Source organism: Phytophthora cinnamomi, assembly GCF_018691715.1.
Source record: "Phytophthora cinnamomi strain GKB4 chromosome Unknown Contig16, whole genome shotgun sequence".
In the NCBI taxonomy this organism is placed as follows: Eukaryota; Oomycota; class Peronosporomycetes; order Peronosporales; family Peronosporaceae; genus Phytophthora; species Phytophthora cinnamomi.
The window spans coordinates 377,193-388,998 of NW_027150949.1; the positions used below are offsets into that span (position 1 = coordinate 377,193).

Here is an 11,806-nt window from a genome sequence, read left to right on the forward strand (position 1 = left end):
TTAATACCATGCCCTCACATCCTAGCCACAAACAGTGAATTCTGAAGTACAATCTCGTTTAACCAGTAACCGCATTGATTTTTTTTTCTCATCTCGGGGTGTGAATATGGCTCCCTTACATATCCGCAACAGCGTACTTGTAGGCTTCCTCGCTGACGGCCGCGTTAGCATTTTGCCGCATCATTATCTTTTCTTCCCAGTTCGTGCCGCGTACAACACCATCCCAGCGGTAACCTGGCAGAATCCCGAAGCGGTTCGGCGGAGCTGGGGGGCCTGCGTACTTCGGCTTCGCCTTGCTGGCCTTCTTTTTGTCCTTCTTGCTCTTCTTCTTCTTGCTCTTGCCTTCAGCCAGAGGATCCTCCTGGAAAATCTTGCTGTTGATAGGGTCGAAAGCCCGAACGCGTTCACGACGCTTACGTTCAAGCTCCTCATCATCTTCATGACGGGCAAAGGGCGTCTTCTTCATCTGCTCCAGCAGCTCCTGTTGAGACTTCCGCTCCCGCTTCTGAACTTCACCAGTTCCCCACTCGTACTCTTCACGTTCCTCACGCTTCCGCTTGCCGTCCAATATTTCTTGTTGGCGAACCATCTCGTTCAGCATGTCCAGCTTACGACCACGCTTGTCACGATACACCGTCTCGGCATTGGCTCCCATTTCAGAGGCATCAACACCCCGTAATACATCTTTACGCTTTGCTGCGATCTTACGTTGATGTTCGAACTCAGCCGCAGTAAACAAGCCAGCCTTCTTCTCTTCATCGCCCTTGGGTTTGAGTTCCGTCTTCACCTTGTCAGCATCACCGTATTGCACCTCTTTTTTCCGTGATTCACTCTTAACTTCGGTCGAAGCTACGCGTGAGTCCCTAGGACGGTCGCGGTTGGCAGGCTTTTCTTTCCGCTCAACGGAGTCGCGCCTCGACGAGCGGTGCTTGGGGCTGTGGGAGCGTGAGTGAGAACGCGAGCGGCGAGGAGGAGTTACAGAATGACGTCTTCCACGGCTGTGGCTACGACTGCGTCGGCGGGTGGACTCTCCTCGACGTGGTGATCCCCATCTTGTTGTTTTTCTTGGAGAACGCTGGCGTCGCACGGAAGGCGACCGACTATCGCGATGACGGTGAGAACGTGGCGATCGGCTACGGCTTCTACGTTCTTTTCTTCTAGGGTAAGAAGGGCTAGCATCACGATCTCGGTCACGGCGTTGGCTGCTGCTTCTGCTTCGCTTGCTGTACCGACGCCCGTTCGAGACATCAATCCTAGAGGCTGACCGAGATCGTTTTTCACCGCGACTAGAAAGAGGGGGAATATCCCGACCTAGCGAATCAACGCGACGCTGTCGATCGGGTGCAGGAGGCGATCGAGGCGGGGACTGGCGGCGTTTCCGATCATCTCTAGTCGCATCTGCTTCATCTCTGCGAGTCCTCCTTGGGGGTGAAGCATCTTCATCTTTCACAGAAGCAGGCTTGCGCTCGACAAGTGGAGACGGTTTTTCCTTCGTCGAACCACGGCGAGGAGGAGAAGCATCATCGCTATCCTCGTCACGTGCACGTCGACCTGATCCCATCTTACTCGTACTACGCCGAGGTGGTGATGCATCGTTCATGTCTTCGTCGAGCGTGCGCCGTGACGACTCTGCTTTACCGGAGCTGCGGCGAGGTGGTGACGCATCGTCATCAACCTCCCGTCTTCCTCTCGACAAATCCGCTCTGCTTCGACGAGGAGGAGAGGCATCATCCCCGTCACCACTACGTCTACCACGTGACGAGTCCTTCTGCTCTGCGCGCCGACGAGGTGGAGACGCGTCCTCCTCACGCCCGCCACGCGATCGTCGTGGCTGCTCACGTGATTGACGTCTCGGTGGCGACGCATCCTCATCACTGTCCTTCCTTCCTCTCCAATTCTCTCTCTTGTCACCACCTGACCGCCTCCGGGGCGGAGAGGCGTCGTCACCTCTCCGTCTTCTGGGCGGAGACTCGTCCCCTTCGCTGTCTTCACCTCCACGACGCCGGTTCCCCGTCCTCTTCCGAGGTGGAGACAAGTCTCCGTCGTCTTCTCCCTTTTGCTCGCCCCGGAGCTCGTCCAGGTACCTGTCCGAGTCCACGTAGACCGGCAGATCCTGCGGGTCCACGAGCTCCTCGCCGTCCGCCGCCACCACGAGCGGCTGCTCGTCCTCCGCGGCGTCCAGCTCCCACTTCTTCTCGATAGCCTCGCGGCTGGGCGCTGAGTGCTCCCATGATTCGTCCGCGTCCACCACGCGCGTGCCCAGTGCGGAAGAAGACCTGGACTTCTTTGTCTTTTTTACCTTCTTCTTCTTCTTCTTCTCGGAGTCCGCGGCGTCTACAGCAGCAGAAGAAAGGTGCCGATAGTTACGTTAGTATCTTAAGTGTATGGAGGAGTGGGGATAAGGGGGTTTGGGTGCCTACCGCCGCCACCGCCGGACATGTAGCGCTGCAGGTACTCGAGCTTCGACGACATGATCGCCCTGCGCCACACCTACCAATAAGCAATTTTGTGAACAAAACTGCAATTGGACAGGATTAATATTAATAATTTTGATTCGGGATTATCGATTAAATAATTGACCGTTATTTCAAATGTAAAAATTAGGGGAATTAGTGACATTTTCACTGTGAAATACCCCAGTAATTTAAAAGTTTCTTTAAATGCCCGTCAGAATTTTTAATCCCCTCATGGTTTTAAAAAAGCAATGAGAGGCACTTCATAAATTTTAAATTACTATTAATTTTCTTTTTTATTAAAGCGAGGTTTTCATGTCTACATTTATTAGTCCAATGCGACACTACCAGTCCTGAGCTGGTAGAACACCTAGAGTATGCTAACATGGATTTCACCCCTTTTTTTTTAAGTTGTCGGTTCATCCGTTCAGAGGATCCATCTGATCATGATGTCAGGAGAAGATCGCGTAAGCTACAAGTACTTCGAAGAACATTAGTTGGGAGGTCCCGGATCTCGAGCTCCTACCGATAATGTATCGTTAGCATGAATTTCATTTTTTTTTTCAAGAATCTAAAAAGTTTTTAAATATTAAAATAGCACGTTAACGAGTACTTACGATGCATAGTTTTGATTGCCCAAAACGCCAAATATTTTTTAGGATAACAGCACGCATATTTTAATGTGGTGTCTGTTATTAGCGTTATTGACGCCCTTGTATATTCAAGTTTTAGTGGTTGTTGAGTCCCGCAGCAGTCCATGATTTATGGCTTCAACATGGCGCGCAGAACGAAAGACATGAGTGAGCCGGCGGTGAGGCCGATAGACAACACAAAAAAGATGATGCTGCCGCCCAGTTCCTTTTCTGCATTCGTGCGGAGCCGGTCGGGGTACTCCATGAACGCCAGCGTGCACAACAGTCCGTTGGAGAAGGCGCAGCCGGCCATGAACAGCATGGCCAGCATGTCGCTGCGGAAGACCACAGTTGTGATCACCTCGTGCGACTTGTTCTGCAGGTTGCACAGCATCAACAGCGGAAAGAATATCAGTCGGGCCAGACTGGACAGAAGCACCTTCTTCTGTCCCAACTCGGGCCACCACGACGCGGACAAACGCGCCACGAAGTCCGACGTGTTGAACAGGATGAGCGTGAACGGCGTGAACAACTTGTCGAAAAAGAGGCCCTTCTCCGGATGAACGGACTTGATCGCCGAGGTGATGCCTGGGAAGACGCCCAGCGTCACGATAAAGATAAAGAACGTCGCAGCCGCGTAAGAACGGATCTTAAAGGCAATCTCCAACATGTCCACCTTATTTTCTCCTGCTCCTTCACCGCCGTCCTCCTCGTCAAGCAATCGTTTGCGCGGAGACGTGTCCAAGGTATCCACTGTATCTGCCTCGCTCGACGCATCGTCAAAATACTCTTTCTGGTGGTGCCCTGGGTGGTCGACGCTCTGATAGTGGCGGAACAGCGCCATCCTCGTCAGAACCGCGAACGCCAGCAGACACAATACGAGTGTGATGAACACCAGCACGAAGTACAGGAACGCGCACAGGTCCGCATTAGCGTGCAGCCCGTAGAAGAGTCTCGTATCATCTTCACCCGCCCACAAAATGATGAAGTTGGACAGCGACACTGCCAGTCCTGCAAAGCTCTGGCCGCTCACCACCGCCTGCGTGTACTGCGGCGGGAACGTCGCCACAATGCGCAGCAGCCCCTCCTGCATGAGCGTCGACGCGCAGGCCACCAGCAGGATGCTCGTCATGGTCGTGTGGAAGAAGGAATAGCCTAAAACCCAGCGAAAATGACGCAAATTAGAGCGTAATTGTACTGTGTCAATGCCTGTCAAGAGTGAGCATACCGTTGAACTCGGGCATGCGCGTCCAGGCGCAGTGCACGAAGATGACGCCCATGATGACGATGAGCGAGAAGAAGACGGTGCGCACGGCGCCCGCCATGCGCTCCGCGATGACGGCCGTGCGCACGAGCATCGTCATGAGCGTGCTGACGTTGAAGGCCATGCTGAACCAGTTGAGGAACGAGTCCTCGTACGAGGTGCCCGCCAGCCGCCGCTGGAAGTAGGCCTGCGCCGTGATGAATACGTTCCAGGGCAGCGACGACCCGATGCCGATGAAGAAGAAGATGGCGAACACCACGCGCGACGTGTGCTGCCTGCCCCCCATGCTGCTCCGCTGGAGAAGGATATGTATTTTGTCAAATGTGTAAGTTGTCTCGGCTAAGTGCGAAATCAGAGATTAGTTGAAGTTTGTCGGGATTGCGTCCAGCAAGCACAAATACCATGTGAAGGAGGCGGCAAAAATACTCGTACAGCTACTGCCAAGTCTACCAAGCTCGAACACGAAAACGTTCGTGTTCGTGGTAGCTGCATGCAGTGAGTATTCGTTACGTGGATGAACGCACCATCACGACACGAGGAGAATACTTTGGTTGATGGTCGTCCGGAAGTCCACCTGATGGCGCAACTTGTGGTTATTTCCTGTCCTCAAACTCTTGTTGTGGTGCTCCTTTTTAGTCTGGCCAAAACTTTAGGGAGGGTCTGTGAAGAAGGCGTGGGGCTGAATTGTGGGAAACCGTCGCGAATTGGTAGAGGAAGGGACGTCGGCCGAACCCCACGCAAGAAACACGCTAAGATCCCAAATGGACACGCCAAAGCCGCATTCGCACACCAGCTCGGATCTAACGTTACAATAACTTCGCTCCGAATGAGTCTGCAGCCCGAAGCATATCGTGTTGAAGTGGTTCGTCCAATCAAATGCCGCGATTCTGAATCAGAATTTGATTATGCAGACCATTTCTGATGATGCTGCCAACATGTCCGACAGACGGACAGACGGACACTTGAAAGAAATCTTGCTTGGGGTGGGGAGCTCCTCTTCGGAATGATGTCGTCGCTGCTGCGCTGGGTGGACTCGGAGGAGGACGACGGCGACGACAGCGACTGGCTGCCCGAGTACGAGGGCGAGTCGGCCTCGCTGACCTTCGAGGATGCGGACGGCGCGCCCGTGCTGTCGCCGGCCGAGCGCGCGCAGCTGGACAAGGTGTTCGACGGCGAGGCGTACGCGCCGCGTGCCTTCCGCCGCTCCGCGTTCGAGCAGAAGCAGCGCGAGCTGCTGCCGCTCGAGCGCATCGCCCACCAGCTGCGTGGCTACAACGAGGACCCCGTGGCGGGCTCGCCCGACCGCAAGCAGCTCCTGTTCCGTACGCTGTGCCACCGCGAGCAGGTGGGTGCGTCGTCGCAGGCGCAGCTCATCAGGCTGCAGGAGACCTTTATGCCCTTCCAGGAGAACAAGCATTGCCGCGTGGTGGACACGGTGCGCGACCGCCTGTACTGCGGGGGCTTCAACAGCACCGGCTCGAGGTTCCTCACGGCGGGGCAGAGGGGCGAGATCATGCTGTACGACACCGTTGACTGGAGGCGCGCGGCGTTCCTACCCGTGCGCGACGTCAGCTGGACGGTCACGGACGCCAAGTTCACACCCGACGACAAGTACGTCATGTATTCGACCATCAACAGCAACGTGAGAATGGTGAGCACGGACTTCGACGAGGACGGGAAGGAGTGCGTCTTCCCCCTTGCTCGACCGACGAGAGGCAGGGGCGACAGTCACGCCATGAGGATGAGTCGGTTCGGGCGCTTCGGCGTCTGGTGCATTGATATCAACGCGTCGGGCACGGAGTTCGTGGCCGGAACGTCGCAGAGCAGCGTCGTGCTGATGGATATGGAGACCCGCGTGCCAATGTGCCACGTCGTCGGCCACCACGACGATGTCAATGCTATTGCATTTGTGGACGGCCCTCTGCACTCCAATGTGTTTGTGAGTGGGTCGGACGACTCGTTGATCAAGTTGTGGGACCGTCGCGTGCTCTCCGAGTCGAACCCAAAGCCGCAGGGCGTGTTCCCAGGCCACACAGACGGCATCACGCACATTTCGTCGAGAGACGACGGATACTACTTCATCTCCAACTCGAAGGACCAAACCACCAAGCTCTGGGATATCCGAAAGAGCTTCTCCTCGGACGATCACGACAAACTGGCGCCCTTCCGCAGACCGTACTCGTGGGACTACCGCTACCAGGCGTATCCGGGACGCAATCTGGTGCCGATAGAGCACCCGGACGACAGATCCGTCATGACGTACCGCGGGCACATGGTCGTCGAGACGCTCATCCGCTGCTACTTCTCGCCGCTGCACTCCACGGCACAAAAGTACATTTACACGGGCTCAGCTGACGGCCGCGTGTACGTGTACGACAGCATCTCTGGCGACCTGGTCGAGATCTTCGCGATGAGACCCAGCGGCCTCACGCGAGACGTGCGCTGGCACCCGTTCGACCCTACCATCGTGTCCCCGGACTTCTACGGCAAGCTGTGCGTCTGGCAGCGCCAAGACGAGGAGGAGAAGCGTGGAGTTGACCAACCTCAGCCCACCAGAAACACAACGCGACTCCGCCGTTTCCACCCATAAAAAACACTGCGCCCTGATGAAAGTGAAGTGGTTACGCAGCCTGCCTGCATGTACATGGTAATGTATCCATTTTATGTATGGTTTGTGTTTTTGGAGTTTGTGTAAGTATACATGGCTAGATTTGGATACATAAACACGCACGAGTGTCACTTAACGCATAGCCTATCGTCCACTGGTGGGTCAATCGTGCATCATGGGCGACACCTTCGAGTCCGCTGACACTGCGCAGCTGCAGCTGACGGACTTCGTGGCCGATGAGCAGCCCAGCAGCTTCCTGAAGCTCACGATGAGCCGCCGCATCAAGGACAAGGCCATCGCGGAGCCCAAACTCGTGCCGTTCCTGCTGCAGTTGCTGCAGTCCAGCTCCGATGCAGTCTCCGCTGTCCCAGACGCCGATTCCGTCGTGAAGCGCGTGCTCTACGGCACAGGGTCTCGTCGCGTGGTGTTGCTGGCGCTTTCCAGTGTTGAGGCGGCTCAGAAGCTGCGCGAGATGCTGCACGAGAAGCCTTGCGAGCTGCTGGGACGACGCCCCATGTACGCGGAATTCGCAATGCCCCGGAAGGACCAGGAGGCTCGTGATCGCCTGCTGAGAGTGCACAACGTGCAACGTAATGGGGATCCCCCGGGACTCAGAGTGCCCGGACTTAGGTTCGAGGCCGAGTTTATCACCAAGGAACAGGAGGCCGCGTGCGTCGCGTTCTTCGATCGGGAGAACGGAGCTCACTGGGCCAACACCATCCGAGCGAGACAGGTGCAACACTTCGGCTACGAGTTTAACTACGACACGAGGCGGTGCGACCCCGACCAGCCGATGAAAGAGCCTATTCCGGAGGTACTACAGCCGATTATCGAGAAGATCGCACAGTGCGGGATCATGGATGGCGACAAACCGGATCAAATTACGGTGAACGAGTATTTGCCGGGGCAGGGCATCGCGTTCCACTTGGACACCCATTCGGCGTTTACGACCACCATTGCGTCGCTGAGTATCTGCAGTGAAGTGGTCATGGATTTCCGGCACCCGGACGGTGTGCGGAATGAAGGCGTATTGCTACCAGCGCGGTCCCTGGCAGTTATGAGCGGTGCCAGTCGCTACAAGTGGGAGCATGCTATCGTGCCGCGCACGTTTGACGTGATCGATGGAAAACAGGTGAGCCGTCAACGGAGAGTGAGCATCACGTTCCGCAAGATCCGATCGGGGCCGTGCGAGTGCTCATTTCCGAAGTACTGTGACACCCCGGGTCGGGATGGCCAGGAGAATGCCGACCATGATGAACAGGAGACTGCTGCTGAAGATACGATTAGCTTGGCGCCGACTGCGCTGGAGCAACAGTATGTTCACGAATTCTACGAAACAGTAGCAGCGCATTTCAGCAGCACCCGCCACAGTCCGTGGCCGAGGGTGGCTCAGTTCGTGTCGTCACTTCCCAGTGGATCTATGATCGCAGATCTCGGGTGTGGAAACGGCAAGTACATGAAGTGTGTAGATGCGTCGCAGAGTTTTGTAGTGGGTGGTGATCGCAGCTCGCGACTTGTGAAAATTTGCAGCGATCGCGGTCTGGAGGCCATGGTGTGTGACGCGCTGGCTGTTCCGTTGCGCTCGAACTCGTGCGATGCAGCACTGTCGATTGCTGTGCTACACCATCTTAGTACTCTTAGCCACCGACTGGCAGCAGTGAAGGAGCTCCTGCGTGTGTTGCGTGTGGGTGGTCGTGGAATTATTTACGCATGGGCACATGAGCAGATGAAGGGCTCTCGTCGCCGTTTTGAGGAGGGCCGGCAAGATTTTATGGTGCCTTGGAACCTTGACAAGCGCTTCGCCTTTTCCACTGAAGAATCCTCGACTGAAGCCGAAGCTGCAGAGACTAGCGGGCAAGCTGGAGAGTCCCAGAAGGACTCAAGTGAGGAAGGGGATGCAACCAGTAACGTTGATGATCAATCGACCTCGAAAATTCAAGAGCGCGTGGTGGTACAGAGATACTGCCACATGTTCAAGCATGGCGAGCTCGAGAGTCTGGTGGCACTTGCCGGCAACGCCGAGGTGGAGGAGAGCTACTACGACGAGTCAAACTGGGCTGTGATTCTTCGACGAACGAGCTGATAGAGTAGCAGCCAAAAAAAAGTTTTGTGCATAACTACAGTAGACTAGCTACGATGGCAGCGCTGGCCCTTGCTTCATGACATTCCACATCTCCTTTCGGCTCAATCTTCTCATCGTATCCTCATCGACTTCACTATCTGCAGACCTGGCTCGGTTTCTAGTCGCTCTTTGATGCCTTGACTTGGGCTCCAGTCGCTGTATCTCCTGCTTGTATCCCAGATTGTGTGTGGGCAAAATGAAGGAGGAAGAATGCGCGTCATATACTCCTGGTCCGATGGTGTGCGCACTGGCATGCCCTGCTGCGATCATGGACGTCAGTAAATCACGACTTGCCACGCGTCCAAAAGACGAGTTTCGTTTCTGTCTGATAGACGGCAACGGAGAGCAATCGGCCCGAGTAGACACTTCTCTGTCAATCTTGACATTGTCACCACTGTTCGCTTTTTGTCGAGAAGGGCTACTGCACTGGCATGGTGAGTCATAGCTGCCTGGTCCACGTCGATACGCTTCAACTGCAGTCAAATCTTTGTCGAAACGCCGAAAGGTTTGTTCACGAAGCTCTGGAGATGCAAGTCGGTTTCCAAGCCGCTGCACGTAAATTACAATGCTCGAGTGTGAAAAAAGAAATCGTGAAGATACAAGGGGATCAAAGAATCGTTACCTGCACGCTTGCACCAAGCTCTTGATAAGATTTTGCTAGTTCCTTCGAGTAAAGTGCGGCATCTTTCTTCTGTTGTTGGTGCAGCTGACTGTCACTGCGCACTCGCTGCACCACAATAGCGATGAGGATCTAACGAGTAGTCAGAGAAACCTTGAATCCTTACCGTAATAAATGCAGCAGCATGCTTTGATCGGAATGGTGCACTTGCTACAGTCGAAACTGAAGGAACGGCTGTACTGCTTTCGACTCGATAAAGCGCTGGACCTGGGCTGCACCCTACTCGCCCCAATGCGGCAGTGTTGTCCAGAATTCCGTGACGCTTTTCGTGTGAAAAAGTAAATGGAGTGGCGATTATTTCTTGGTTTGTCTGCAAATCACCAACAACAGTCAGACCGGCAGTCATAAAGCTTATCTTTAAGAATAACCTTCTCTTACGTCTTGACTGACTTTGTAGCTCCCAGGACCCAAAGCGAGATGCAGTTCTTGAGCTGTCATCGCATCTCCATCTTTTACCAGCTTTCTTTGAATCGCGGTGCGCTTACGCTCGGCGAAGATCTCCTTTATTGTGTAGACGCGCCGAAATTGCCCTTCTACTATCGGTGTATAGGTGCAAGGAGTTGGCACGCTGGTTTCATGCATGCGCTGGAGTGAGTTTTCTTCTAAAGCCATCAATGTGGCGGCTATCGCAGGTGATGAGGAGGCCGCGTTCACGAAATGGGATGGTTTTTCGTGTTGCTCAGACCGATGGTAGCCAAAGGTTCCGGTTGGATTTTCCCCACCAGGCAGCAAAACCTCGTCGTTTTCAGGCGTGTATGTGCATGGATTCTAAACAGACAGCAACATTAAGAGTCAAATCGTGCCGTCTTCAAAAGAAGAGTTGAAGACTTACAGGTTCACCCTGTCTGTATCTGTCCAGGTCTGGCCCAAAACGATCCTCGGTGGCCAGGAAGGCCATAGTGCCTTGGTTGCAGTATTAAATGTTTCCCTTCCCAGCACAGAATGAGGTTCCTGGCTTGTCAAAAATACATTTCAACACGTTTTCAAGCTTCGGAAATATGCTATTTTTTGTTGGCCGTCAACACTGAAGTCACATGGGCCACCGAACAGTAGATTTGTTCCTGTAATAGCAGCATAGTAAATCTTAGCAAATGCTAAGAAAACATCGTTATAGGGAGCCCTGCTAGTCCGTCCGACTGATTTTCCACATCCCTTTGTTCTTTTCCAAGTGTTCATAGTGCCAGTTATCGCAGGTGATGAGGAGGCCGCGTTCACGAAATCGATACTACTACGACTAACATTTTCTGTGCTGCTCCGACCGATGATAAGCAACGTTTTCCTCGTATTTGGCCAAGGCTAAAATCGCTACTGGTAGCACTTTTCGCACCGGAGCCGTTCCATGGCGTGTATGTGCATAGCTCCTAAGCAAGCACCAGCATAATTAGCCAAATTGTGTCGTCCTCGAAACGTTTAAGCTGACGGCTTAGATCATCTCCCAATGCATCACACAGATCGCACTTCGCTGTGTGTTGTTTCACAAGGAGCAGCGAACGCATTAAAGCCGTGCCCCGTGCGATTATCTGCTCACAGTAAATGCCCCTGCCCTCCTCCCGATACGTTTAGCGAGATGAAAGAAATCGTCACTTGTGGGCATCGAAATGGCATATTACGATGACCCAACGTTGCTGTCGGCCCGGACCAACGGCCAAAGAAGGAGGTAATTCGTCAAGCTTTCGAACCGGTTTCACGCCTCCACAGATAAGACCCGTCAAGAGAATGACCGTGTCCTCACTCTCATCATCGCTTCCGTCGGCCTGGAAAGGATTAGCCTATGCGGCCTCAGCTGTCCCCACAACTTGACTTCTGGCCAAGTAGATGCGGCTGTGCATTTCGTCCCCAGCTGTGGCTGTTTAGCTAGCTCTGTTTAGCCGAAGCGTGCGCATGGCACACTCCACCCTTGTGAACATACCTAACGCAGCCTTCCACTCGACAAACCGTCCCGTCGCCATGCTCACGACACACACCTCCTCTGTGTGAACACTTGTTGCACCCCTCGACATTGCACAACACCTGTCCGCCGTGTGCTTTGCACTTGTTCTTGGCTTGCC

At 54.2% G+C, this 11,806-nt stretch overlaps 4 protein-coding genes across 5 annotated transcripts; 1 reads left to right on the plus strand and 3 right to left on the minus strand.

Annotated features, from left to right (window-relative positions):
• Positions 1–115: 115 nt before the first annotated feature.
• On the minus strand, positions 116–2,472 carry IUM83_02365 (uncharacterized protein; the record flags this gene model as incomplete). Its single annotated transcript, XM_067926275.1, has 3 exons — positions 116–935; positions 2,085–2,334; positions 2,421–2,472. 3 exons carry the CDS (start codon positions 2,470–2,472, stop codon positions 116–118), a joined length of 1,122 nt encoding a protein of 373 aa, XP_067796359.1.
• A 743-nt stretch (positions 2,473–3,215) lies between these two features.
• On the minus strand, positions 3,216–4,635 carry IUM83_02366 (Equilibrative Nucleoside Transporter (ENT) Family; the record flags this gene model as incomplete). Its single annotated transcript, XM_067926276.1, has 2 exons — positions 3,216–4,240; positions 4,314–4,635. 2 exons carry the CDS (start codon positions 4,633–4,635, stop codon positions 3,216–3,218), a joined length of 1,347 nt encoding a protein of 448 aa, XP_067796602.1.
• A 717-nt stretch (positions 4,636–5,352) lies between these two features.
• Positions 5,353–9,040, plus strand: IUM83_02367 (Alkylated DNA repair protein alkB 8; the record flags this gene model as incomplete). Its single annotated transcript, XM_067926277.1, has 3 exons — positions 5,353–6,842; positions 7,101–7,125; positions 7,202–9,040. 3 exons carry the CDS (start codon positions 5,353–5,355, stop codon positions 9,038–9,040), a joined length of 3,354 nt encoding a protein of 1,117 aa, XP_067796361.1.
• A 314-nt stretch (positions 9,041–9,354) lies between these two features.
• Positions 9,355–10,656, minus strand: IUM83_02368 (the record flags this gene model as incomplete). 2 transcript variants are annotated; one of them, XM_067926278.1, is made up of 7 exons in its annotated part: positions 9,355–9,404; positions 9,538–9,628; positions 9,702–9,806; positions 9,865–10,068; positions 10,149–10,189; positions 10,481–10,526; positions 10,591–10,656. In XM_067926278.1, the coding sequence occupies 7 exons, from the start codon at positions 10,654–10,656 to the stop codon at positions 9,355–9,357; spliced, it is 603 nt and encodes a 200-aa protein (XP_067796362.1). The 2 variants fall into 2 exon arrangements, with proteins under 2 accessions (XP_067796362.1, XP_067796363.1); XM_067926279.1 differs by having other exon boundaries at positions 10,137–10,189.
• Between the last annotated feature and the right edge of the window lie 1,150 nt (positions 10,657–11,806).